The sequence below is a fragment of the Branchiostoma lanceolatum genome, chromosome 4 (assembly GCF_035083965.1).
Source record: "Branchiostoma lanceolatum isolate klBraLanc5 chromosome 4, klBraLanc5.hap2, whole genome shotgun sequence".
NCBI classification, from domain to species: domain Eukaryota; kingdom Metazoa; phylum Chordata; class Leptocardii; order Amphioxiformes; family Branchiostomatidae; genus Branchiostoma; species Branchiostoma lanceolatum.
Window position 1 is genome coordinate 8,289,167 of NC_089725.1, and position 24,165 is coordinate 8,313,331.

The 24,165-nt window shown below is 38.5% G+C and overlaps 1 protein-coding gene across 15 annotated transcripts in view; it reads right to left on the minus strand.

Annotated features, from left to right (window-relative positions):
• Positions 1 to 24,165, minus strand: part of LOC136432412 (serine/threonine-protein kinase MRCK alpha-like) — a 61,187-nt gene that overhangs the window by 30,441 nt on the left and 6,581 nt on the right. For 14 of the 15 annotated variants that reach the window (XM_066423679.1, XM_066423666.1, XM_066423672.1 and 11 more), the window contains exons 2-16: positions 17,505 to 17,596; positions 17,181 to 17,264; positions 16,511 to 16,606; positions 15,395 to 15,543; positions 13,604 to 13,697; positions 12,709 to 12,765; positions 11,432 to 11,575; positions 7,740 to 7,804; positions 6,991 to 7,174; positions 4,609 to 4,688; positions 3,840 to 4,129; positions 3,167 to 3,244; positions 2,290 to 2,363; positions 1,851 to 1,957; positions 315 to 450 (exon numbers count right to left, since the gene is read on the minus strand). In XM_066423679.1, coding sequence (XP_066279776.1) covers positions 315 to 450; positions 1,851 to 1,957; positions 2,290 to 2,363; positions 3,167 to 3,244; positions 3,840 to 4,129; positions 4,609 to 4,688; positions 6,991 to 7,174; positions 7,740 to 7,804; positions 11,432 to 11,575; positions 12,709 to 12,765; positions 13,604 to 13,697; positions 15,395 to 15,543; positions 16,511 to 16,606; positions 17,181 to 17,264; positions 17,505 to 17,596 — 1,730 coding nt within the window. Of the gene's footprint in view, positions 1 to 314; positions 451 to 1,850; positions 1,958 to 2,289; positions 2,364 to 3,166; positions 3,245 to 3,839; positions 4,130 to 4,608; positions 4,689 to 5,297; positions 5,348 to 6,990; positions 7,175 to 7,739; positions 7,805 to 11,431; positions 11,576 to 12,708; positions 12,766 to 13,603; positions 13,698 to 15,394; positions 15,544 to 16,510; positions 16,607 to 17,180; positions 17,265 to 17,504; positions 17,597 to 24,165 lie in introns of those variants that run through there. The other variant, XM_066423678.1, reaches the window with a different exon arrangement.

The following is a 24,165-nucleotide window of genomic DNA, read 5'->3' on the forward strand; positions in this document are numbered from 1 at the left end:
CACCCAAGATATCTTAAGAACAACTAACATCCTTCTGAAGCAAGATTTGTATTAATTTCCAACCCAAGAAAAAGTTGGACTTAGCTGAAATTTTCACTTGCTGGACATCATTTTACTTGGGTTGGAAAGCCTGCTTCAAAATGAATTCTACAAATGTACAAGAACTTTTGTTCAGGGGTTTTCCCCCCAGGGCTCATTGAAAATGGCCAGCTGCATCTGTATCTGTATATATATCATTGAAAATGGCCAGCTGGGGACAAGATTTCCCCTGGTGAAATAAATAAATAAATAAACAAACTTTCAAGACAACTCACGTCTTTCTTGGCCTTGTCCAGCTTGCGGACATCGTGACGAAGATTCTCCACCTTCTGCATGGCGATGTCGATCTCATCTTCCTTCTCTCTGACCAGACGAGACAACTTCTGTTTCTGAGACCGAAGCTCGGACATTCTACACAAAGGAAGGAAGGACGATTTGTAAGATCACAAAGTAGAATCAACACATGTTTAATAAACTTGCATTCCTGCTACAAGCATACTTGACGCAAGAAAAGAACAAAGGATTTGGAAAAAGAGCATTCCACAAATTGCAAAGCCATATATCATTCACACAGTGTGTTCTTGAGGATGCTAATGTGATATGTACTGTAAATGCAGAAATGTTAGTGGTGATTTTATGTTCGCAGTTCTAAGCTCTTCAAACTTAAAACCACCGTGAAAATTTTTGCCCTCCTACGCCCTTGTCTACTATTGTCTCAAACGCAAACTTATAACTGCTGCAAACACTCCATTTTCTCCCTAGTGTGAATTTAAAACCACGCAAACTTAAATGCATTTTACAGTATGCATGTCAGTGCCCTATGGCTTCAACGGTTAGGACTTTTTTCTAGCTTTTGGTGTCTGACAAGCAGGCAGTCTCCAACAGAAAAAGTGACCTGTACCTAGATTCTAAATAAGCCTTCAGCTTTCCAGAGGTCATACTAAAGGACAGAAGAAAATGACGAAGAAAACATACGAGATGATGGTGAGGGGATGGGGAGAATGTAGGAAAAGAAGATGACAGGAACACACTCAAACACAGGAGACAAAATAATACAAGATGAAAAATGGGCAGGCCACAAAATGAAGTAGGCAACATGCATGGACATTTGTACTCCCAGATATACTTTTCATGGGGGCAATATACGGTACAGATAAGTACTGAAGGCACAAGCTTTCTATGGGGATTTGTTCCCCCAGGAAAGTTTGTAACCCTTATAAATGTTATTTTCCTGCATATTGGAACAAATCTCAAAGGTGTTCATCATACCTTGGAGGGGCAGTCGCCACTACCATTGTTTTTCTATGTCTCGACGTGACATATTCAATTTTTGTAAGAAATCTAGCCTTAATGCGTTGCCTTGTCTCTGCAAACTTTGTGAAACTTGCCTATATCGATTGTACCATTTCATTGTCCGAGAACAAGGCATCTTGAAAGCCAGCGTGTCAAAACAGGTAAAATTTGTAAGTTGAATGACGTGCACACAAAAAATTTGTAAGCTAGCTTAGGGAAGCTTTTTTTCTAAAGTAACAAATCACGTATATTGCCCCCTAGAGTGGAGACAGTCCTACCTGTCAATCTACTTCATCATTTACATGTATGATACACAATGAATTATACATGTAAAGGATGATGTAGAAAGATCTTACATGATGTAAATCTTGACAATGTGGCTTATGTGCATAAAATAAAGCTTTGCACAGAAGGACAACTGAAATGCAGATGACAGACAAAACAACTATAGTGGAACCACAGACTACTGTTTGTATCTATCCCGTAAAACCACATGGTTGACTGTGAGGTGTCCATACTTATCATTGATCTCGGAGAACTCCTGCATGGCCAGTCTCCTCTGAGCGTGCGCATCCTTCAGCTCTTTGTTCTGTGTCTTCAGTCGCTCCTGTGCTTCGATCAACTCCTGAGACACGACAGAGATAAGGTTAACTCTCAGCAGGCTATTACTTAGCGGGGGTCAGGGCATTTTCTGGACCTCCTACACTAAAATAAGAAAACTAAGAAATTAGACACCCTCCTTTTGTTGGGGACGCTGAGAGGACACCCTATCTCAATGGTAATTACATAGACATGCATCAAGTCATGGTTGAATTTCAGCAAACATCAAGTTAGGAATTACAATTATGTGATTTCTTTGCAAGGATGTTGCACCTCCTAGCAAACCAAATGTGAACTGCAACAAATGCAAGGTTACAAATAGAACAGAGGACAGTAACAATTCAAAGCGGCACACACCCTGTGGTAGTCTTCTTTGTCGGCCTTTAGAACACGGATCTGTTTCTCCAACTGTTTCACTCGTGCTGCTTTCTCTGTGGGAAAACATGTCAAAACCACATTATGATGGTGTTTTCGTATCTATTTTGTATTATTGATCAATTTGTTATTACTTTTAAGAATTTTGAAGCAGACTTGAACTGTGGTTCCAACACAAAAATTTGATGTACCAACATTTTTGACTAACTCCAGCCATTGTCAAGAAATGATGGTGAAGTCATGTCAAATTTTTGTGTCCAAAACTGCAGTAACTGTTAAACATTACTTGAGAGCGATTTCTACCAAGACAGATGAACTTTCAAACTACTTTTAAGATGTGTATAAGATGCTCTTTAAAGTTTGTCAGGATTGTTGTTGTTGCCATTGCCAATCCCAATCCCTGGAATACTTAAAAACTGGAACAGTGTTCTCGCCAGGCCTTTTCAGCATAGGGGCCCCCTATGCTGTGATTTGGACCCCCTATGCTGTGATCTGGACCCCTATGCTGTGTTTCAACCAGCATAGGGGTGTTTCTTTCTGGGACAAACCTTGTGACCCTTTATAAATCTTATAACAAGTTCATATTTGGCTTTAGAATGAGGCTGTGACAGAGGAAAAAGTCTACTTCGCAAAATTTATCCCTCAAAATGCATGAAATAATGTCTCATTGGGTTATGAATTTACAAATTTTCCGGGGGAACATGCCAGACTCCCTACTCTGGTCATGTCTTCAGCACTCCACGTGTGACATGCACCGCGTAAAGTTGGCCTTCTGTACCTGACCCCTATGCTGTGAAAAAATTTTGGTGAGAACACTGTGGAAATTATTTTTCCTGACAAAGAAATCAACAAGACTCACCTTCTCCTATGTTTTCCAATTCCCCCCTCATTTCCATAGCATCTTGCAGGTCCTTTTTCAGCTGATCTACATTCGTTTCTGAAACAGATAATTCTTGCTACTGAAGACATTCTTCCGGTATGTAGAAGACAATACAGTCAAGTGAGTCAACCAACATATTTTACGATACTGGAGTTTTGATTATGAAAAAGCAACAGTATACAGTACAAGTGATGCTTTTATTCCCAATCATACTCGCGCTAGTTTACATGTAGTTGAAGGTACTATATCACACCTCACAGATATGGCAAAAACAACAAAATAACAACAACCACTTTCAATAATCACAAGAACATTATTGATGATCTTGACGCATATTCCTAACAATCATATCTTCTTGTTGCAGCCTTCTTAACAAATCAGTCACAATAATGTATGCAGATTGTATCAGTCCCCTGGGTGATCTTCTTGAGCAATGTTGACTGTATATATCATAATTCATATACATAGATTGTATTCCGTAGTAGTTCTTAGAATAGCCATTTGTTCCACTTGTTAACATTGTTAACTCGCACTATCTGTACAGTATACCGGGTCCCTTTCTATGCATTGTTTCATGTTGCAATTAGCCCTTGGGCAAGAAATTGCAAAGAATTCAAACATTCTTTAAACAATCAGGAAAGAAGCACAATACCTGCTATCTTTTTCTTCAAGGATGCCACCTCGTCTTTTAAACGCCTTGTCTCCACATCTGTGGTTGCATTAGGCTTGCTGCTGTCTAACCCGTCCACTACTGTGGCTGTGGCCTGCAGGGCTTTGGTGGAGTCCTGCAGCTTTCTAGCTAACTCGGTCTTTTCCCGCTCTAACCGGTGTATTCTCCTCTCGTACGCCTCGATAGACAGGCTGTCCGGTGCAGAGTTGGATGTGATCGAGGGTTGTGTCTTCGGGAGGCCATCTTGAAAACTTACTGCATCTGATATTTTACTGAAAAGATAACAATAAAAAAAGTCAAGGCTTTTACTTTTAACATTTATGTCCATTACAAATACTGATGAATATTAAAGTTTCAAAACGATGTATTAAAATCCTTATGTCCTTTAGCTCAATCATTTAGCTCTTGACAAAAGCTACATGTGAAATAAACAAGAGCTAAGTAAATACAACAAGACCATGCTTTAGACAAGGCAAGTTTTTCAGCTTAGTTAGTCCTGCCTACAACATACATGTATAAGATATGTGAGTGAAAGCTACAAATAAGGAACCTTCATATTTCTCAGCTATATCGATAAGTTACCATAAAGCAGTGTACAACAAAAATAGAGGCTTTTAATATCAGCCTGGAAAGGTTGTCATACAAATGGAACAAGAACTGATGTATTTGGAGGAAGTTTCCACAAATTGCGGGTAAATTTCTGACAACTTGCATATTACGGTGTATAGAATGATACTAAAAGAACTCTTACCTATTACTTGTGAATGTGAATCCTACAAAGGGCAGATGGTGACCTGTAAATGCTGTATGAGAGGCAGGAGGTACGGACTCCTGCGGGGAAAACATGACAAATCTCAATAAATAAATAGATAAACAAATGAAGATCAGAACCGTTACATACAATATACACACTAGCTCATTATGTATATTTGGCTAAAAAACTAGTTCTAAAATAAAATCAGAGTCAACAATGCAAGCATTTGGAACTACAATTTTATATGAATAAATCTGACGATATTTTGGATTTCACTGTCATTTTCCTCTCTGAAGAAGCCATTTTCATAATACATATCACTGGAAAAATAGCAGTAACAAAAGCTCTTAATTTTCATTTCCAGTGAGTAATATGCAACATTGCATACAACTCCATTATAATCTCTTTGTGTCTTTAAAATTTATATTTTAATATTCCAATTTGAAGGGCGGTGTCTGAGGTTTGCCGTGGTTTTATGTTTGCGGTTTTCACGGTGAATTCTTTACCGCGAACTTAAAACCATCGCGAAAAGTCATTCCATTGTGTGACTACTATTCTTTCAAACGCACACACAAAACCACTGCAAACACTCCATTTTCTCCCTACCATGAAATCAAATCCATGTCACAAACATTTCTGCATTTACAGTACTATTCGCACTTAGAGGAATATTGTCCCCAAAGTACATATTGCTTGAAGTCTGTATCCTCCATGTCAAAGTTATACTTCCCAAACTACAGGGCAGTGTTCTCGCCAGCCTGAAATTTTTACCCGTCATTTCAATTTTGCTTCTGGGAAGAACATATCGAGCGCCGAAGGCGCGAGGCGTCGCGCCGGAGGCGTGACCATTCTAGGGGGGTCCGGGGGTATTCTCCCCCGGAAAATTTTGAAATGTAGACCCTCTGAAACGCTATTTCCTGCATTTTGAGGGGCAAATTTCCTGGTAGAATAAGCTTAGTTTAATGACATCTCTTTCGGTGAAAAATTACACAAGGGTTTCAGGCTTGATTTTTTGGGAGGCGTGCCGTCATCGCGGTAATATCGAATGTTCACACACAAGCTACACTTCTATGTTGTATACAATCGGCAAAGAAAATAAAATTTAGCACAACAAAACTTTATTACGTATCAGCTACGTCCTACAAAAAATACACACAGAATAAGTCGGCAAAAATAAAACACAACTTTTCAACACTTGTTCCGTATGCGCTCGTAATTATTGAACATAATGAGGAATTTGACACCCTACTTTGAGAAAGGACGCAGTAAAGACCTCCATATTTTTGTCCTATGTTTTCCACGGTTAATTTCTCTGGTAACTGCACTGAATGTGTTCAAAAGTTGTCGTTTCAAGCCTTCAAACAGCCGCTTCGTCGTGCGATCCTTGCGATCCCCGCCATTCCCCTAACATCTCGCAAATTCCCGCTTAGCTGAAATCTCGCGGGTAGCGAGACTCGCATGTCATTGGTCGTTTTTTTCTTGACGCGACGGAGACGTGCGCTGTGATTGGTGGATTACAATATCTGATGCCTGTTTACCATTTCTTGCGGGAAGATAGGGCATAACTTAGCCACCGCGGCTTAAAACTTTAATACTGTTTACACAGATTACAGAAAGCCTGATAGCTATAGGAGTATTTCTGGATTTTAAGGCTTCTTTGATGACAATAACTGACGGTGAACCGAGAGGGACAAAACAGAAATAAACGTCAGCCTGATGCGACCGGCCAAAACTGTAGTGGGGAGGGCGGCGCATGACGCCGAGTTTTCGGCGGCAACCAAATATCACTAGCAACCACGTTCTAGTTCTGAACACGGCGCTCTGTGTGTTGCTGGGGTTGTCGCCGGCGGGCATTAGAAATGATTGCCCTCGTCACGAACTTCCGCTGATCCTCTGGAGTTTTTGAAAATTCTAAGCTCTGTCTAAATATCTTTACACACCGATTTTTGGCCATTAAAAATGACGGGTTGTGCAAAAATTTTGCCCGTCATGAGCGACAAAAACCCGTCAAATGACGGGAGGACGGGCGCTGGCGAGAACACTGCTACAGGGTATTTCTTCTTTTTCCCTCTCACTGTGTGTACTACTATTTGTACTTTGAAGAAAATTGTCCTAACGTACATATTGCTTGAAGTCTGTATCCTCCACGTCAAAGTTATACTTCCCAAACTACAGGGTTTTTCTTCTTTTTTCCTCTCACTATGTGTACAACTATTTGTACTTTGAAGAAAATTGTCCTAACGTAAATATTGCTTGAAGTCTGTATCCTCCACATCAAAGTTGGACTTTCAAAGACTACAGGGTTTTTCATTTTTCCCCACAATAACTATGTATACATGTACTATATTTGTACTTGGAAGAAAATTGTCCTAAACGTACATATTGCTTGAAGTCTGTATCCTCCACATCAAAGTTGGACGTGTCCGTAGGACTGGACACGTCGGGAATGTAGGGGGGGTCCATGTCCCAGATGTTGGTCCAGTCGATGCCCTGGAAGAAGGGGTGCCCCTGGAAGTCCTGGATGCCGTTCTGGCCTAATCTCTCTGCTTGGTCACATATTAATCTGTAATATCAATAATATCATATTGAGAATGAAGTACGTTTTGTTGTATAATGTTCACTATACACAGACACGAGTATAATGTTACTTTGGTTTTGTATCATTTAGTAATTTGCTTAACTTTTTAAAGTTACTTTTGTTATAACTTTGAGTTGATGGAAAGCCCACGGCATATTGTAAAACACTTTTAAGGTGATATGTATCCCCTGGTAAAATGTATAAACAATGAGCAATTCTCTTGGAAATGTAACAAAGAACAAATTATTCACTTATGTTATGTCATCTAAAAACAATGACGTAATTGAAAAACTCAGGTTGTACATGTAAGAGGGGGCAAGAGACCTTTTTCGATACAAATAATCTTTTCTTTACATTTTGATTATCCAACTTAATGCACTTAGCCTCTGTAGGGCATGAATATGCAATAATGTTGTTGTCATTAAGCAACTAAATTAAAATGATCATTTGTGCCATCTGGTTGCAGTTGCCATATAGTACTGGCAGGTAGATGGCGCTTTTAATGAGATCATTACATGTAGGAACAAATATCTGCATGAGCCTGGCTTACCTTCTTATGATGTCTTTGGCTTCATCAGAAACGTCTGTGATGTCATCTGGAAAACCAAACCTCTCCTGTAGAAATGCATAGAGGTCAGAGGTTATACTTCAGAAACATCAGCAACTTTCTTATTGGCCTACTGGGCCTTGAGGACAGAGGTTATACTTCAGAGACGTCAGCAATTATTGCATTGGCCTTTGCAATTGGTGCCTTGGGGGCAAAGATTCTACTTCAGAAATATCAGCAATCATTTTATAGGCCTATGGGGCCTTGAAGATGACACAGCTCAGTTCTCATAGTCATACAGACAGATGCAGGAATAAAATATGATCATAGAGGCTTTTCATTGAAATCATAATGATTCTGGATTATGATTTGAATATCCCAGCAACCATTCATTGTATATGTCACAGTACAGATTGGAATCCAGTACAATCTGGAACTGTCCTATCCATCCTAGGACAGATTGGAATTTCAATCTGTCCTAGGACAGTTCCAGGACAGATTGGAATTCCAATCTGTCCTAGGACAGATTGGAATCCTGATTCCAATCTGTACTAGTACAGATTGGAATCGTACAACTGAACTGTATATATGTAAATTAGAGACATATTATGGCCATTATGTGTAACTCCATATGCCCAACCGATTTTTCCAGTTAACACTGGTCAGTTTTCACTAGTGTTCAACTTTTTTCCCCCTGGATATACATGTACAGGTAAATTTTACATACCATTTTAAAGATTATGCTATCTTCATTATTAGGTTGTTTTTTTATTGCAATAGTGTATAAACTTATCAAGATATTTGAAGTTGCTTAGACCTCAGTGTAGAAAGAGTTTCCCCGGGCTTATGAAGTTTCCCCCCAGACTTGGCGAGTTAGACCGCGGGGCTGACAGGCCAGCCTGCATGTAGACTGCATTCATACAACACCATGAAAGTCGCTGCATAAGTGCATTAATCAGAAATCACACCTGGCCAGCCTGTTTGATTAGCACTTATGTGATAAATTCTATGAAAAGTCTAAGCTAGGGGGATAGGCCGCGGGCCTGAACAGAACCCCGCAGACTAAAATAAACGTAGAACGGGCTTGAAGTACAAGGTAAACCAAAAATGATAAGTATGTCACCAACATGGCTCGAAACATGAGATTTGGATATGAATCTTGAACTACTATATTAAGTAGTCTATTTTGTAGGTTAGCACTGTTTATGTAAACTGTCTGAAGCACAGTTCAATTCAATATTCTTATTGTATGACCGTGATAGTATTTCATGGAACATACTCATAATCTGCCATAATATGCAAATGTCTCTAATTTACATACAGCTCAGTTGTAGGATTCCAATCTGTACTAGTACAGATTGGAATCAGGATTGGAATTGGAATTGGATTGGAATTCCAATCTGTACTAGTACAATCTGGAACTGTCCTAGGACAGATTGGAATTCCAATCTGTCCTAGGACAGTTCCAGATTGTACTGGATTCCAATCTGTACTGTGACATATATATGGATAAATGGATCAAGCAGCAGCATTTTAGTGTGGTTTACAGACATACATACATGGCATACATGTAGATGACGTCAAATGAAAAGCCTGTATTGGATATTGGTTGTATGGTTGACGTCACATTTGCATACTACGGACTGAAATAGCACTGTGGTGAGTTCAAACATCCTGAAACCTTCATACAACACTCCCCAGTGTTTTAGACTGGCCTTTTTCTGCCCTGAGTCCCCTTTTAGGCCAAAGTGTACCTTTCGGCAGAAAATTCTTGTCTCAATCTTAAGCAATCATTATGATTGTTAACGGTAATACAGTACTAAGTCACAGCCACTAAAAATGTACAGTGTAAGTGTGTGGCATTATGTCAACATACGAGATCATAATACATATCAAAAGTGAAACCAAATTATCAATACTAAACAATAATTATCACTATAACCACATACAAAATAGTGTATTAGAAATTATCGTTGTTTCCTTCTAATCATTTGTGTATGTTTGTTTGTTTGTTTGTTTGTTTGAACCTTTCATATGCAGATTAGTCTCTGAGAATAAAACTTTTGTTGTTTGCCATACATTGTACCCTGTATCATTGTTTATTTTCTTTATTTGACTTTACGACTACAATGAATGGAGATTGTGCAATGAAGTTTATTTGCTCTATACATTAAAACAAACTGATACAAATTCATTACACTGTACTATACATGTAAGTACTGAGAGTTCCTAAAAGACAGAGTGGCACCATGTTTTCACCGAGTAAACACATTTGTGACCTTTTTTGAAAGCTGGGTGAAATTGTCAGCTTGTTCCTACTTCTTTCATTAAACACCGAGCACACAAAGAGGTCCGAGTCATGTTCACAGCTGTTTAAAGAGGACAGCTTGCCGAGGAATCCAGAGGCACGTCATCAGAGAGCCATCATAAATATTTGAGCCTGGCTCCGGCACTGGGGGTCACACATACCGCACATTACCGGCACAGTGTCGGGAGCCGGTCGTGTTTTCTTTGGTCACACAGATACTGCTGGGTGTCTACCGGGTCATTTACACTTGCAGTAAAACCTTACTCATAAAACACTGGTCATCAAATCATGTTTTTCTGTCTGCTACCATATCACCACAAACTTGTACAAAAAAGTACAGTGTAGCACAATACTGGTACCAATTGCTGATTGGCTGTAATTAAATTCAAACAACCATCAAAGCATTAATAAGAAAACTGAAAAGTCTTCGATGTAGTCCAGACTTTCATTCACTGTACAGGTAGATGCTCGCAATTGATAGATCACCAACTTGTTTTGTTTACATTCACATTTCTTTTATCCACTTTGTATTTATGTACGTATGTTTACATTGTGTTTTACTGTCGTTTTATATTTACGTTTTTGAGTAGATTTTAGGCCTCATATATGCAATTGTGCTGACACAGACTGAAATACATGTGAATAAAATAAATAAATAAGAAATCTGATATCATAGTCATTAAAATTAGACATTAAGTCACTGAAATGGATTCAACAACTATAATAAAATTCATACGGGAAGTGCCCAGCATGTACATGTAAGATTCCTGCCCATACATGGCCTATATGAAGGCTGGGCCAGACAGCTCATAGATCTGATGAATGACAAGGCTATGACTGTGAGCTGGAATTTCCATTGGCACACAGCATGATTTGTTGCGTAATCGTTTTTAACTGTCAGACTGTATGAATGGGTGCGCTAGCACTTTAGGTCACTGGTGTTATTTAATGGTTCAAAAATCTACAGATCCATTCAAAATCTGGAAACACCATAGTGTCATGTACTGGCAATATCAATACTTAACTTTTCCCCACTGGCACATTAACCTTAAAAATTACTTCTTGTTTTGTATAACTTTTATCAGAATATAATTTACATTATACATATGCTATCTACATGTCATGCAATTGAGATGGAGAGAAACATCAATAGACACAGATTATGCAAATTAAGACCTAATTTGCATAATCAATGAGAATGATTACATTGTGGAAAAGGACAGGAATTTCATACTTGCAGCATTTGGAAGTTAAGTGAAGACAAACATGAATTATTTCAAAAACAAGATTTTCATCATGCTATATAATTATCTATACATGAATTCACACACCAATACTTATGCCTCTATAATCATGAAACAAATATGACTTAAAATTTCCAACTTACTTGATGGTTCATGATTTTGCCGTAAGTCTCCACGAGTGATTCAGCGTAAAACGGTGTCTCGCCAAACAGCATCTCGTACATGCAGACCCCCAGCGACCACCAGTCACACTCAGCGCCATATCTCCCCTTTCCGTCCTCCATTGCCTAGAGGGAGAGGAAGAAGACAAAATGACGTCTTGATCTAAAAGTGTTTAACTTCTGACAAACAACCTCTATTGAGGGTAACCATGTCTGTCTGTCAAACCACAGCAAAACAAGTAAAAACACTAAAAAAACAAATGAATAAAAGAAATAATGCATTCTTAGGAATACGTAAGGACAGGGGAGCTGCGAAAGCATTCAAGCACGGGTGTTGTACTTTTGTTTAGTGTTGTGAGGGTCTGTTAGACTTAGAGTGGCTATGTTGCAAGTACGAGTACGGTTATGATTAGTGTTCGATTTTCATTCAAAATGGGTCTTAAAAGTCCATACGCCTGTGGATCCATCGCTGCTGTCATCCAAAGAGAAATGAGGTACTATCAGCTCCACCCCTGGGGCGTCGCCAAAATGAGACTTTGTGTAAAATGTGCCTCTCGCACCGACTAACACGGTATTTACATCACACAATCTGATTAAGCCGTCCTACCTCCGTGATGATCTTTCAGTGAATGCAGTAGGAAAATAAGCACAAGCTGTTCAATGGGCTAAAAAATGTGATTTTGTAACACTCTTTAAAAGTTGCAAAAATACACCCTAGGGTTTAGCAATAAACAAAACTAGTGAAAATTCGGACAGCATTTTGCCAAAAACTAACCAGAAAAAAATGTTGACGTTTTCAACATTTTTGCGTGATTCTATTTGTTTTTGGATCAGAAATTTTCTCAGATACAAGTTTTCAACCAAATACCATCAGCAGGCAATACTTGCCTCCGACACTTTGGACGCTTTTCCTACATTAATATCTATCAAGACTGTACATTGAACTGTTCATCATAGACACAATACCACTAAGTGTCACATTAAGTGAAAACTTTCCTCATAAAGATGAAGGCAACATGGTGTTGGGAGGGTTGGACTGGGAACACTAATGGTTATAGATGCTAATGGGGTATAGGTATGGTGAGTTGGTTATGCAATGTGAGTATGGTAGTATATGCGTGAAATGTGCAGAATATCACTCACACACTATAGATACCAGAACAAACATACATTCATTCACGCTTGTGCCATCTACTCTGTTCTTAACATCTACATCTACATCTGCGTCAGACAGGTGTATGAGAGAGAAGGGAGCCTACCTGTAGGATCTCTGGTGAGATATAATCTGGAGTACCCACAGCTACAGAGGACTGCACCTGGAAGCAAAGTGACAACATGTAGGTGAAGTTTCATGTATATTTCTATATCATTAGAACCCTGGTAGGCCCATGTATTAGTTGGTAATTCTTATCCTTCAAGCTTAACACAAAGAAACAGATATTCTAGTGCCAATCATTATTATCTCTTTAAAGGACAATCAATCAATCAATCTTTATTCTGAGATCAACATTGCAGGTGTGTCTGACGACACACCTGAATTACATTAGATTTCTTACAGAAATATGTTAAAAACATTCCAATAGACCAGATTTAAAAGAATTATCATGCGCTAAAATACATTAAAAAGTTACTTTGGACGAACGAGGACAACTACTTTAAAGCAATATTTTCCTGAGTGTTTGATCAATCTAGCGTACTCCAAGATATTGCAAAACGAGAACCTAAGTACACCTGACATTCTGTCTACTAAGTTTCGTCACTACAAATTCTAATGAATCTTATGCCAATCAGCTTATAATCTGTACACAGGGTTGAGAAAAAAACAAAGCAATGGCATTCATTTCTGACAGTCCCATATGTAGAATTTTTCCATCAGGAAAATGCACCGGGGGAAGCAATTGAATACTAAGCAGTAAGCCAACACCGGATACTGTAAAAGGGGAGATGTTTGCAGTGGTTTTATGTTCACATTTTTCACGGTCACCTTTTTACCCCAAACTTAAAACCACTGGCAACATTTTCCCCTTTTACAGTAAAACCCTGCAATGCAGTTTCAACCGCGAACGTAAAAAATCTACAGTGAAATTAAATCCCCGTGAACATTTCCCCTTATACGGTATGTTTAGGGAACGAGTCTGTTGATTGAAGACTTACCGTGCCATCTTCCCCCAGCTTCAGACAGGACCCAAAGTCTGCTAGCCGTATGTGTCCATTGACATCCAACAGAACATTGTCTGGCTTGATATCCCTGCAAATAGGAAAACAAGAGATCAAAGATGTCATACCTCCATGAAACCTTGAGAGCTTTTGTGAATTTGTTGTATTATTCAATATTGGGAATTTCTCACTAATTCTGTCTATGCATTTTCCTGCCAGCCTGAAGAACCGACTTTGGACCCAGGCCAGGCCAACCTTCCCATCCTGCCAGTCTCCTGTTACACCATCTTCTGCCTCACATCCTGTCACTATACAACATTCAAATAACTAAGATCACACACACAGAACAAAGATAGGTAAAGATGACAACACATAACCATTTATATTGAATTATTGTTCAAACCAATGGAAAATAAACTTTGCCTGTAATTGAAATGCTTTCTTCATATAGTAAGTTAGATTTGCAACAGCATCTATGGAAATTTTAACATATTAAGTATATCAAAACTGCAAAAAAAAGCATGCATTTTGTCAGATTTCTCTCACTTATGGTGCTAAGGGAGGTTCACAACCCCATGTAAAAGCAGAACTGGGTCCATCCACTGTCCACCAACATGTTCTTGACTGATCTACCCACTTGACTCGCCATGTTTGACACGGAACAATCACTCTCCTGTTACCTGCTTCACTTGTCTTACACCTGTGCATCGCCACCTGTTGACAAACCACGCAAGTTTTGACAGGCAGCTGTCAAAGATAAACAGCGGGAGTCACGCCCCACTTTACGATTTGTTTGTTAGCGGCACCTGACCAGAGTAGCAATCCGTACGTTGTCAGCTATATCACAACTCAACTGATGGCCACTTCAGTTGGGTCAGTCATTAGACTCGTGGTTGTCTAACCCATGGCTCGAAATCAATTTTTGGCAATTGGTCAATTACTGTATAAAACCAGATTAAAAAGTTACTGCTCTCTCCGGAGCTTGAATATGAAATTCTATATCAAAGTTCAAAATTTTGAATAAATGATATAAAAATTATGCTTACATGTTCAGAATATGCTATATACTAATTTCCAATGGTGTTGTTACATATGTAAACCTACACAACTATATAGTTGCACCAGTGTGACCACAGTAAAAGTTAGGAGCACAGCTCCTATTTTGAGTGAACAAAAGTGCCAGCGCACCAAGTATTTTCAGTCCTGGCCTTAACCCCACTTTCAAGCCACGGTCAGTGGTCCCTGTTACCCTTAGTATGACTGATGTCACAATTTGTTTACATCAGATCAACTAAACACCCAAAACAACTTCCAGTCAAGACTCAACATTTGTTGACAGAAATCATGTTCTGTTCTTAGCCTATCGGTGGCAAAAGTCGATCTCCAAGCACCGGTGGCTTTCGGTACAGGTTGGCCCTTTTGATACTGCCTTGCCACCAATAGATCTGCTTGGAGATTAGGCAAAAGTGGGAAACAAATGCCTACTAACTTTGCTTGTCACCACAAACTGACTTCTAATATGCAACAAATCTATTTAAGGGCCTGTATATGATGATGATAACAATAATAACTTTATTGCACAACAACTGTCCGAGGTACAAACCCTGTCATGTATTTCTGTCTTTGTGTGTCTGGGATTATGAGTTTCCTTCAGTTCAAAGCATGGGGGTCCCTTGTTTGAAGGAGAAGCCTCGAGCACGTTTAAGGGGAGGGGCTAAAAACCCGTTATATAGAAACAGCAAGGAAACTTGCTGCCACTAGGCACTTAAAGGGCCTGAATGAACAAACCTGTGGACATATCCTAGTCTGTGGATGGAGTCTACAGCCAGAATCATCTCTGCTACATAGAAGCGTGCCATGTCTTCTGGGAGTCTGTCCTCAAACTTGCTCAGCAATGTCAGGAGGTCCCCTCCGCTGTAGTAGTCCATGACCAGATACTGTGCAGACAGTGAAGATTATGTCAGTCCACTCTCTCAACAACAAGGTATACTGTAAATTTGTTTACTTTCACTGAGCTTTTATTTCAAGGTAGGAGGAAAAATGAAGTGTTTTAAATTGCAATTGAAACAACATTCTGAAGTACAGTACTGTGATTCTTGATTTGTTAAGTGTAACTTAATTTTAAATGATTTAACGGTCACTAGTCAACAGCTAAAATTTCATCATCGCAAATATTTGATAACTAATATTTGAGACAGTAATGTTTGTTCCCACCATTAAAATTAAGTGCCGTGACCTTCTTCATTTCCCCCAAACGCTATATTTTCCTGCCGCTATACTAAAGTGATTTACAGTAGTCATACAAGGTGGACATATTTGCATTGTCATGAAATCACAGTGGAGAAGTCACCGCAAAGACTGGGAAAATAAAACCACCACGAAAATTTCCAAGATTTACAGTATCAACAAGATCAAGACTTCTAAGTTACACATGTTATTGTTACTCACTCACTCTCTCCCTTGAGCTCGTTAGAATCTTGTTATGTGTTATTGTTAGTACATCATAAATATTCTTATTCCAGGTGACTTGAGCCTGACCATATGTATACTGTTTTTACAACAACTTTTCTATTTCTATTTCTATTTACCACATTTTGTGGAAGGATTGACATAACAGGTGAACTATCACCTTTTCAAGATGTCATCCCAGACCGGACTGTAAGATTTGGACCATCGCACACCGGGGCATGCCCCTACTCTTTTTCGAAAGGTGTGGTGGGTTCTTTAACGTGCGTGGGGTGTGGCTCTCCCCAAACACGGGACTTCCATTTAACGTCCTACCCGAGGGACTTCCCTAACCCTAGATGAGCTAGGTACTCATTTACACCTGAGTGAAGTGAGGAAAGTCGTGTTAAGTGCCTTTCCCAAGGGCACAAGGTCGGGCGCAAAAAAAAAAAAACTTACCAAATAATCTTCATCTTGGAAGGCATAATGCAGCTTGGTGATCCACCTCTTGTCTCCTTTCACCAGGACATCTCTCTCCTCCATAAAACAGGCCGTCTACAACAAGAAAGATTCTGGTCAATTTCTGTTCTTAATCTTTTTAAGAGTTGTGCTAGTCATCCATTCACCACCAAACCAACAGAATCAAAAGCAAGACCTCCTTTAGTAAAATAAAACAAAAACTAAACAAAGTCAATTTCAGAGCTCTCCTGTACCCTTACACTGTACTAACCAAGTACTGTATTAAAAACTGCCCTTCTATCAATTAATGTCATGTGTTGGCCTCTTCTTATTTCTGGCCAGAATACTGTAAATTCGTTTATTTTTGTGGGGATTTAATTTTGCGGTAGGAATGGAAAAGAGGTTTTTGCTGTATTTCAACTATGGTCAAAATAATACTGTAACACAAAACCACATAATTGCTGATTCATGATTTCAGGATGGAGGCACCTCAAAAAAAAGTGAAAACAAAAGCAATGTTAAAATTTTAAGATTTACAGTATTGTAGATTGATACCAAGCAGAATGTACGTTGTACCTGTAAGCTCTAACAAAAGAAGATATCTATTATAGCTCCTCCTAAATTTTTATTAGAGGTACAAAACATAGCTTTTACAATGACATCAGCTCACCTCAGCCCTTTTCAACATCTCCCATTTGTTAAGTATCTTCATGGCGTACACTTGGTCTGTAGATCTGGACCGTACCACTGCAACCTGCAGGGGAGACAGCACGTCATATTTGATCAAGATGACTGAAGGCATGCTAGTCAAATGTCTTTCATACAAGCAGATAGAGGGAATCAACACATTTCTGCACTTGTCACAAGTTGAAGCATTTATTACATGTATGTACAGCATAGGTATTATAAAACAGTTCCTCGTATAAATGATAGCATCTATACTTTTAAGTTAACAAAGAAAGGTAAAATCAATCATGTCATTTCCACCACTTACCTCGCCAAATGCCCCACGACCAATGACCTTTAGGGTTTCAAAATCACTTCTGTGGAGTCGTAGCTGTTTTACTCTTGATGCCACAGGTTTGGCTGTAACAACAAAGGGAAATACATGTTAACAACAGCTCTATTTACATGTAGAATCTACTCTATCCTTAGGAGAATGAAGTATTGTATTGTTTTTGTTTGTCTGTGTGTGTGTGTGTGTGCATGTCTTCATTCAAAGATGAACTGTCCATATTCTAGGTAGAATAAATTTGTCAGCAGAAACATGGAAAAATGCATGATTCTACAACAATCATGTTACGTTGTGCTTTGAATGTTAAATTCAAATCACAACATCAATTTTCGTTATTTCTTGTACAATATGAAATGCTGCCTTTATAGAGTGGGGATACAAAACTCATGCAAAAGTTAGCAAGTACGCATGTCATCAACAGAGATATGCGCATTATGGAAGCTTTACCTTATTTGTTTTTTGGTCAGTATTACACAAAACAGATATGTATGCAAACAGGATGCACATATATGTGAAATAAACATCTACAACGTTACAATTTTTTTGAAGCTACTTAAGATAAGGGATGAATAATACAATTCACAAATGCTGATATCAAATTAATAAATACAGGATAGACCCTTCCCAACTTCCATGTATCTGTGTCATACTGATAAAAGTGATAGACGTGTACATAGATATACTTCCTTCCTGTTATACCAAGGGTATCACCCCAGCCTCACCAAATATGCATGAGGCTTGGGGCAACGTGAGTAATTGTATAGGGTGGGGCAAGGACTGGGCTTTATCCGCTCATGCATGCTGGTAATCTGTGCACGAAACTGATTTCATATAAAAACACAGTATCCCTTGGCATCAGTATAAATATAGAATCTTCTATATCTACATTAATGGCCAATTTTGCCTATGAGATTACACCATTCTCGGTAGACTGTCTTTTTTTTGTGTTCTTGAAGCAGGGATGAAAATAATGTTCTAAATGTCTGTAAACAAATTTCAAAGGCATTAACTTGACAACGGAGACAATCACATTCAAATATTCAATAGGAATATATTACTTAGGAATAAAGAATGTAATATAATCAAAATAATAAAGATATACATAAAATATACATGAGCAGTTGAAAAATACATCTGCAAGATCAGTGGAATATGCGGGTGTACATAACCTGAATAACAATGCAGCAGCAAAAACCTTTCCTACATTACAAGTACAACTGAAAACATGGAAAATATAGTTTTACTTCTAAGTTCTATTCCAGGCAGGAAATTGGACAGTAGAATTATCGTCATAAAATTGATTAGACCTGATTTACATAAATTCAATCAGACTGAATAAAACGGCAACATTTCCATTATAGTGCCATACTATCAACAACCTAACCGAACAATACATCAGTGTCGGGTAAAAAAAAAGGTGTCCCTCTTTTGTAAGCTCATACCGTCATAGTCTTTTAAAAAAATACATCAACAAGAGACAATACATCAAGAATCTACAAGAATGGAGATGGAAGCCAGTATCAAATACCAAAGTGGTCTACTATCATTTTCAACCATAGGAATCCTTCCCAGTATTTTGAACAATTGTATAGGAAGTCGGCACTATTTTGTACTCCTCAAACTAAGAAATCAAATAACTGTGGCCAAAGGGGAGACATAAAATCTACTCTAACTCATAAATTTACTCTCCCCATTTCTATGAACTCTGTAAAGTGAAATAGGAATTCTGATCTGTCTAATATTCTGTTGCAAAGAATGACCACCTGCACTGCATCACTTTACTGGGGCTGACTGAACAGCGAGTTTGGCACACTGACAAATTTGGGGGTAAGCCAACTCATTCTAATGCCAGTTATGAAAAGTTGTAGTGCAAATGTATATTACATAACCTAGAAGGAAATAGAATATTCACACTGCCTGTCAATATCCTGAGTACAAAAGATAGATATACATTATGACTGTAAAGTTTAGGTATTATGTATTCTATTTAATACAAATGCTTGTCCCTCTGACAATGAATTTCCCCTATACCTTACACAGACGTTTTACAGGATACAAGGTTGCTGCAAGAATGTGGGCAAGGCAACCTTGCTACATGTAGGTTTACATTAAACTCATCAATTACAAGGTTGGAAGATTATAAATTGGCTTGTCATCAACTTAACTGCTGTGGTTTACTTTAGATCAAACGTTAACTGTTCGGATTCAACATAACTCTCTTTTCAGACAAATTCAAGAGTAGGATTCCTGTACCATATTATTACGCAATTAAATTCATGCGTTTGATTATCTGTTATAAGAGCTACTAACAAAAGTCAATCTTGCATGCTGTAAAGTGTAATACTATCAATATGGTAAATAACATTTGTTTTTGATGAAAAATGGCTGTATATTCAATACACATGCATAGGAATCTAAAAATTTGTAAAATATGGAATCACCCCCAGTAGATCCAGACTAACTATTTGGTGTATTATTTTGGGAAAACTTTGAAATCAAATTTTTAGGCAGAATGTATCAAATGAATATGTACAACATAGATCTAAACCACAAAGTCAAAGATAAACAATGAAAAAAGTAATACTCTTGAAGAATAACATGATACCTATCTCTAGCAATTACATTCCATCTATATGCACATTCAACTAATCACGTACAACCCTATCTACATACAAATTTATACATTTGTGTATGATTATTTGCACCAATTTCAACTTCTGCAGCATTGGCAACCATAAATGTTAGATCTCTTATAACATTTGATACATCATACAAAACAGGATGCCTTGCAAAAAATGTAACTATAAGTTGAACTAAATATTATGATGATTTGAATGTCAAGTGGAAAGTCATTCCTACAGCTGTGATCAGTATTAGTATGCACAGTGTTTCTCCCACCCCCTAATTGCTGGTTCGATCATTTGTCCAGTTTCTTCCCACCTCACCCTATGGGGCCCGCCCAAATTGACAGCTATTACAAATGGCCATAGCGACTGATTATCACTACAAATTATCTCATCAAAATCTCACAATACAAACAAGTAACAAACTATCTGTCCATGATTAGGGATGCATCTATTTCAGTTTTTAAAACATTTCTAAAAGTTCTCCTTTTCCAGAAGAGGCCTTTTATCAACTGACTGGGACATGAGTTTAACTTTAGGATATGCAGAAACGGTAATCACGTAATAGACATGTACACGTGTGTATATACAGCAAAAATGTAGACAAGCAAAGACTCTAAAAATAAATTGTACACGGCAAACACGTACTCTGTCTTACTGTTTTACTACTGTATTGTTTCGACTGAAAACCGTAGACACCTCTTTAACCCTCCTACAGCGAAATTAAGACCCCATGTACTTAAAACGATTTACACTATTTGGCAAACACATTTAACAATCCAAGGAAAGATACCAGATATGATAACAAGATATTGCTATTTTTGTGGTTGTTGTTATGACAGTGTCTCTTTGGAAAGCAGTGCATGTGGTAAGAAATGCAGTGGGTAATAGATTGGGATGGATGCACTAAACACACACCTGCCCACCCTTAACTACATACATGACCAGAATGACAACAAGAGTCCGTAGGACACAATTCTCCGTGAAGTATTTATAGTATGTACAAGTATTGACCCACACAAATTGCATCTCTGCACAGTCCAAGTAGTGTTTTAGAGCAAGTAAAGAAAAAGTGTTTGTTTATCTTTTTCTTTCAATACAGGAGTGGTCAACCTGCTGAAAAGTATGTTTTTACAGCATGGCACAGATGGGATCTAGAAATTCCGGGAAAAGTCACAAAGTTAGATCTAGATGGCCCCTTTTCAATTATCAACGAACCATTCAGCCTTACAACTAAGATGTATCAGAAATCACAAATATGCAGTAAATCCTCTTTCCACAATTTATTGCAGACCGGCCTGATCTATAGCTATCAAGCTATTTGCAATAAAAAAAGGCTAATTTATATTATCGTAACATTTCACGAAGGTCAAAGGTCACCGGATCTAACCACCCGGAAGTGACACTGGCGCGCGCACTTTTCTGAGAGATATTTCTCAACAATCTTTCATCCCCTGCGTAAACTTTTTACATTGTCACACAGTATTATAAACTACAAGTGTGGTAAGTTTGAAGGTCCAGAGATTTGCCATTTTCACACTGTGCGTAAAAGTGCATCGTCCGTCCCGTGCGCACATACTGTATGCGAGTGGCGAGTGGACACGGCATACTTAATACACAGACTGGAGGTCACTCTGTACATGTTCGCAGCTAAAACTCACAATTCCCGTTGCCGCATTGGTATGTAACTTGGTATATCGTTTGCTAGGTTGCGTGTGGTGATGCACGTTGTCTATTTTTCAATGTAACAGTGACTATACGATCACAGCAAGTAAGGAAGATTTCTACCCCGTATCTGCCTGAAGTATTCCAGTCATGCATAACGGATTATAACATGGTCCCTATGGCAGGGCAGTGGGACATAGCATTAATTATAGGGGTGCAATTACGATATTGGATTGACGTTTAAAGTAGTTATGGTGTAACAAAGCTATTGTGCATCACCACGCCGAACCAGGCAAACGATATGCCAAGTTACACACCAATGCGACAACGGGATCGTGAGTTATAGCTGCGAACGCGCAAACAAATGCATTCCCAATACTCCCAGAAGGAGGTCATCCTCCTTCCCGGAGTAATGAGCTTGGGGATACACAGGAATGATCTGCGGAACATGCTGGCATTCTGCTTTTTGTGATTTCGTCACATGGTATTTGCTCATCAATGATTAATCTTTCTAATATCGGTACCTACACGTACAATGTGAAATATGTAGAAAACATTCCTAGTTTTCAAAATTTCAATTTTCAGTTTTGCAAGCTGAAATTTTCAGGCTTGATATTCAGGTCTGCATTGCCGGTATTGTTCAATCAAAACACTTTTCAACTCTACACCACGTATGACATCCATGATTGTACAGAAGGTGCCAGAAAAGTACTAGTACCATAACCATCATCTACTGCATATATTTAAATAAATAAATAGATGGTAAAAGGTAAAAAGGTAAATGGTTGAACCTCAGACTGAGGACTAAGCATGACGCTTTTTCGTTAGCTATTGGTGCAATGCAGCTTCACTATGGCTTGCGTATTTTTGGCCAAGCACAACGGGTCACCCCTACTCTTCTTGATAAGTGTGTGGGGTCTTTTACGTGCAGGGGCTTAATGCCCTTAAGCTCCCTCATACACGGGGCTACCAGCTTTACATCCCACTCCAATAGGACTATGAGACTCTTTCCCATTAGAGACAGTGTTATTATGTACTATTTTGTGTTACCTGACCAGGGCATCGCAGGTGGCCCACGACCCTTCTTGCTGGTGCGTGCGAAGAGGAACTGTAATACATGTACATTAGTGTTGCACAACACTTTTTTGGGTGTGCAACGTGGGCCAAAGAAATATGCTTTCCATGGTAGAAAAACATTTCTTAACCGCTGCTAAAATAACAAGCACTTGGATAATAATATGCATGAATTGTATGTGGCATGAGTGTGAAGAGAAGTGAATATATTTATTTTTCACCCGCATATTTACAGGAATAATAGACCTTTCGTTTTAACTTCAAGTTCATCAACACGACAGCCATCTAAATCTTCACGTCTTGAACCCAAACAAGTGCTTTTGAGAAAAGCTGACATCTTGGATAGTGTCAATATTTACTCGGCTACTTGTGGTGTGTAGGAAGTTCCTGTTAAAAATACAATGCTACAGATATAACACTAAACTACCCCAACCAAAACTCAGCGTACTAAACCACAACCTTCCATGCATTCGACCACTGTTAATAGGAAAAAAGGCTAAGTACAACTTGAAATCAACAGCAGTTGGCAGCCTATCAGGCATTTATTCAAAATGTAAAGCTCTCTCCCGCAATAGAACACCCAAAGCACTACATGTGCATCTGCCAAAGTTTTAGGCCACCTAATACAAGCCTATCTACAGCGTGCATATAATTCAACAGCCCAAAATTTGTCAAAATTGATTGACAGGTGAAAGCTTGCAGCAAGACACATCTGCCATTTTGTCGGTCAAACTGAACATGGTGTTCAATGGCGTTTCAATCCCTTCAAAAGCATTTGTCTAAAATCATTTTGAATTTGAGTTGAAATCCTTCCTAAAGGTGGGCTTAGAACTGACAAGAACTGGTAGAAAACATCACATTTACAGCGAAGGCAGTGATGTTGTTCCTTACAAAAGACAGGTAACGAAAATAGACAGTTCCTAAAAAATGCACCCCTCAATGAGAAAAGATTAAAGGCCATTAATTGATGATAAAAGAAATAGATGGATGTTAGCAGGTCCTGCTATCAAAGTAATGGTTCTTGATGTCTATAATGGTAATCACCTTCAGGATAATACAGGACAGACCACCAGTCTAGGACAAAACTACTGGGTACAGACCACAAACAGCCAACTGTACATAATGGAAATTGTATAATGATGAAAAAAGTCAAATCCCAGGTCGTAAAAACTTCAAAGAGGCCTGATATGTCAAGTGTCCTAAAGTAAAATCTGGAAATATCTTAAAAGACAGGTTTAATGTCTAATGACCTTTATGTTTCCTTTATACCGTAAAAT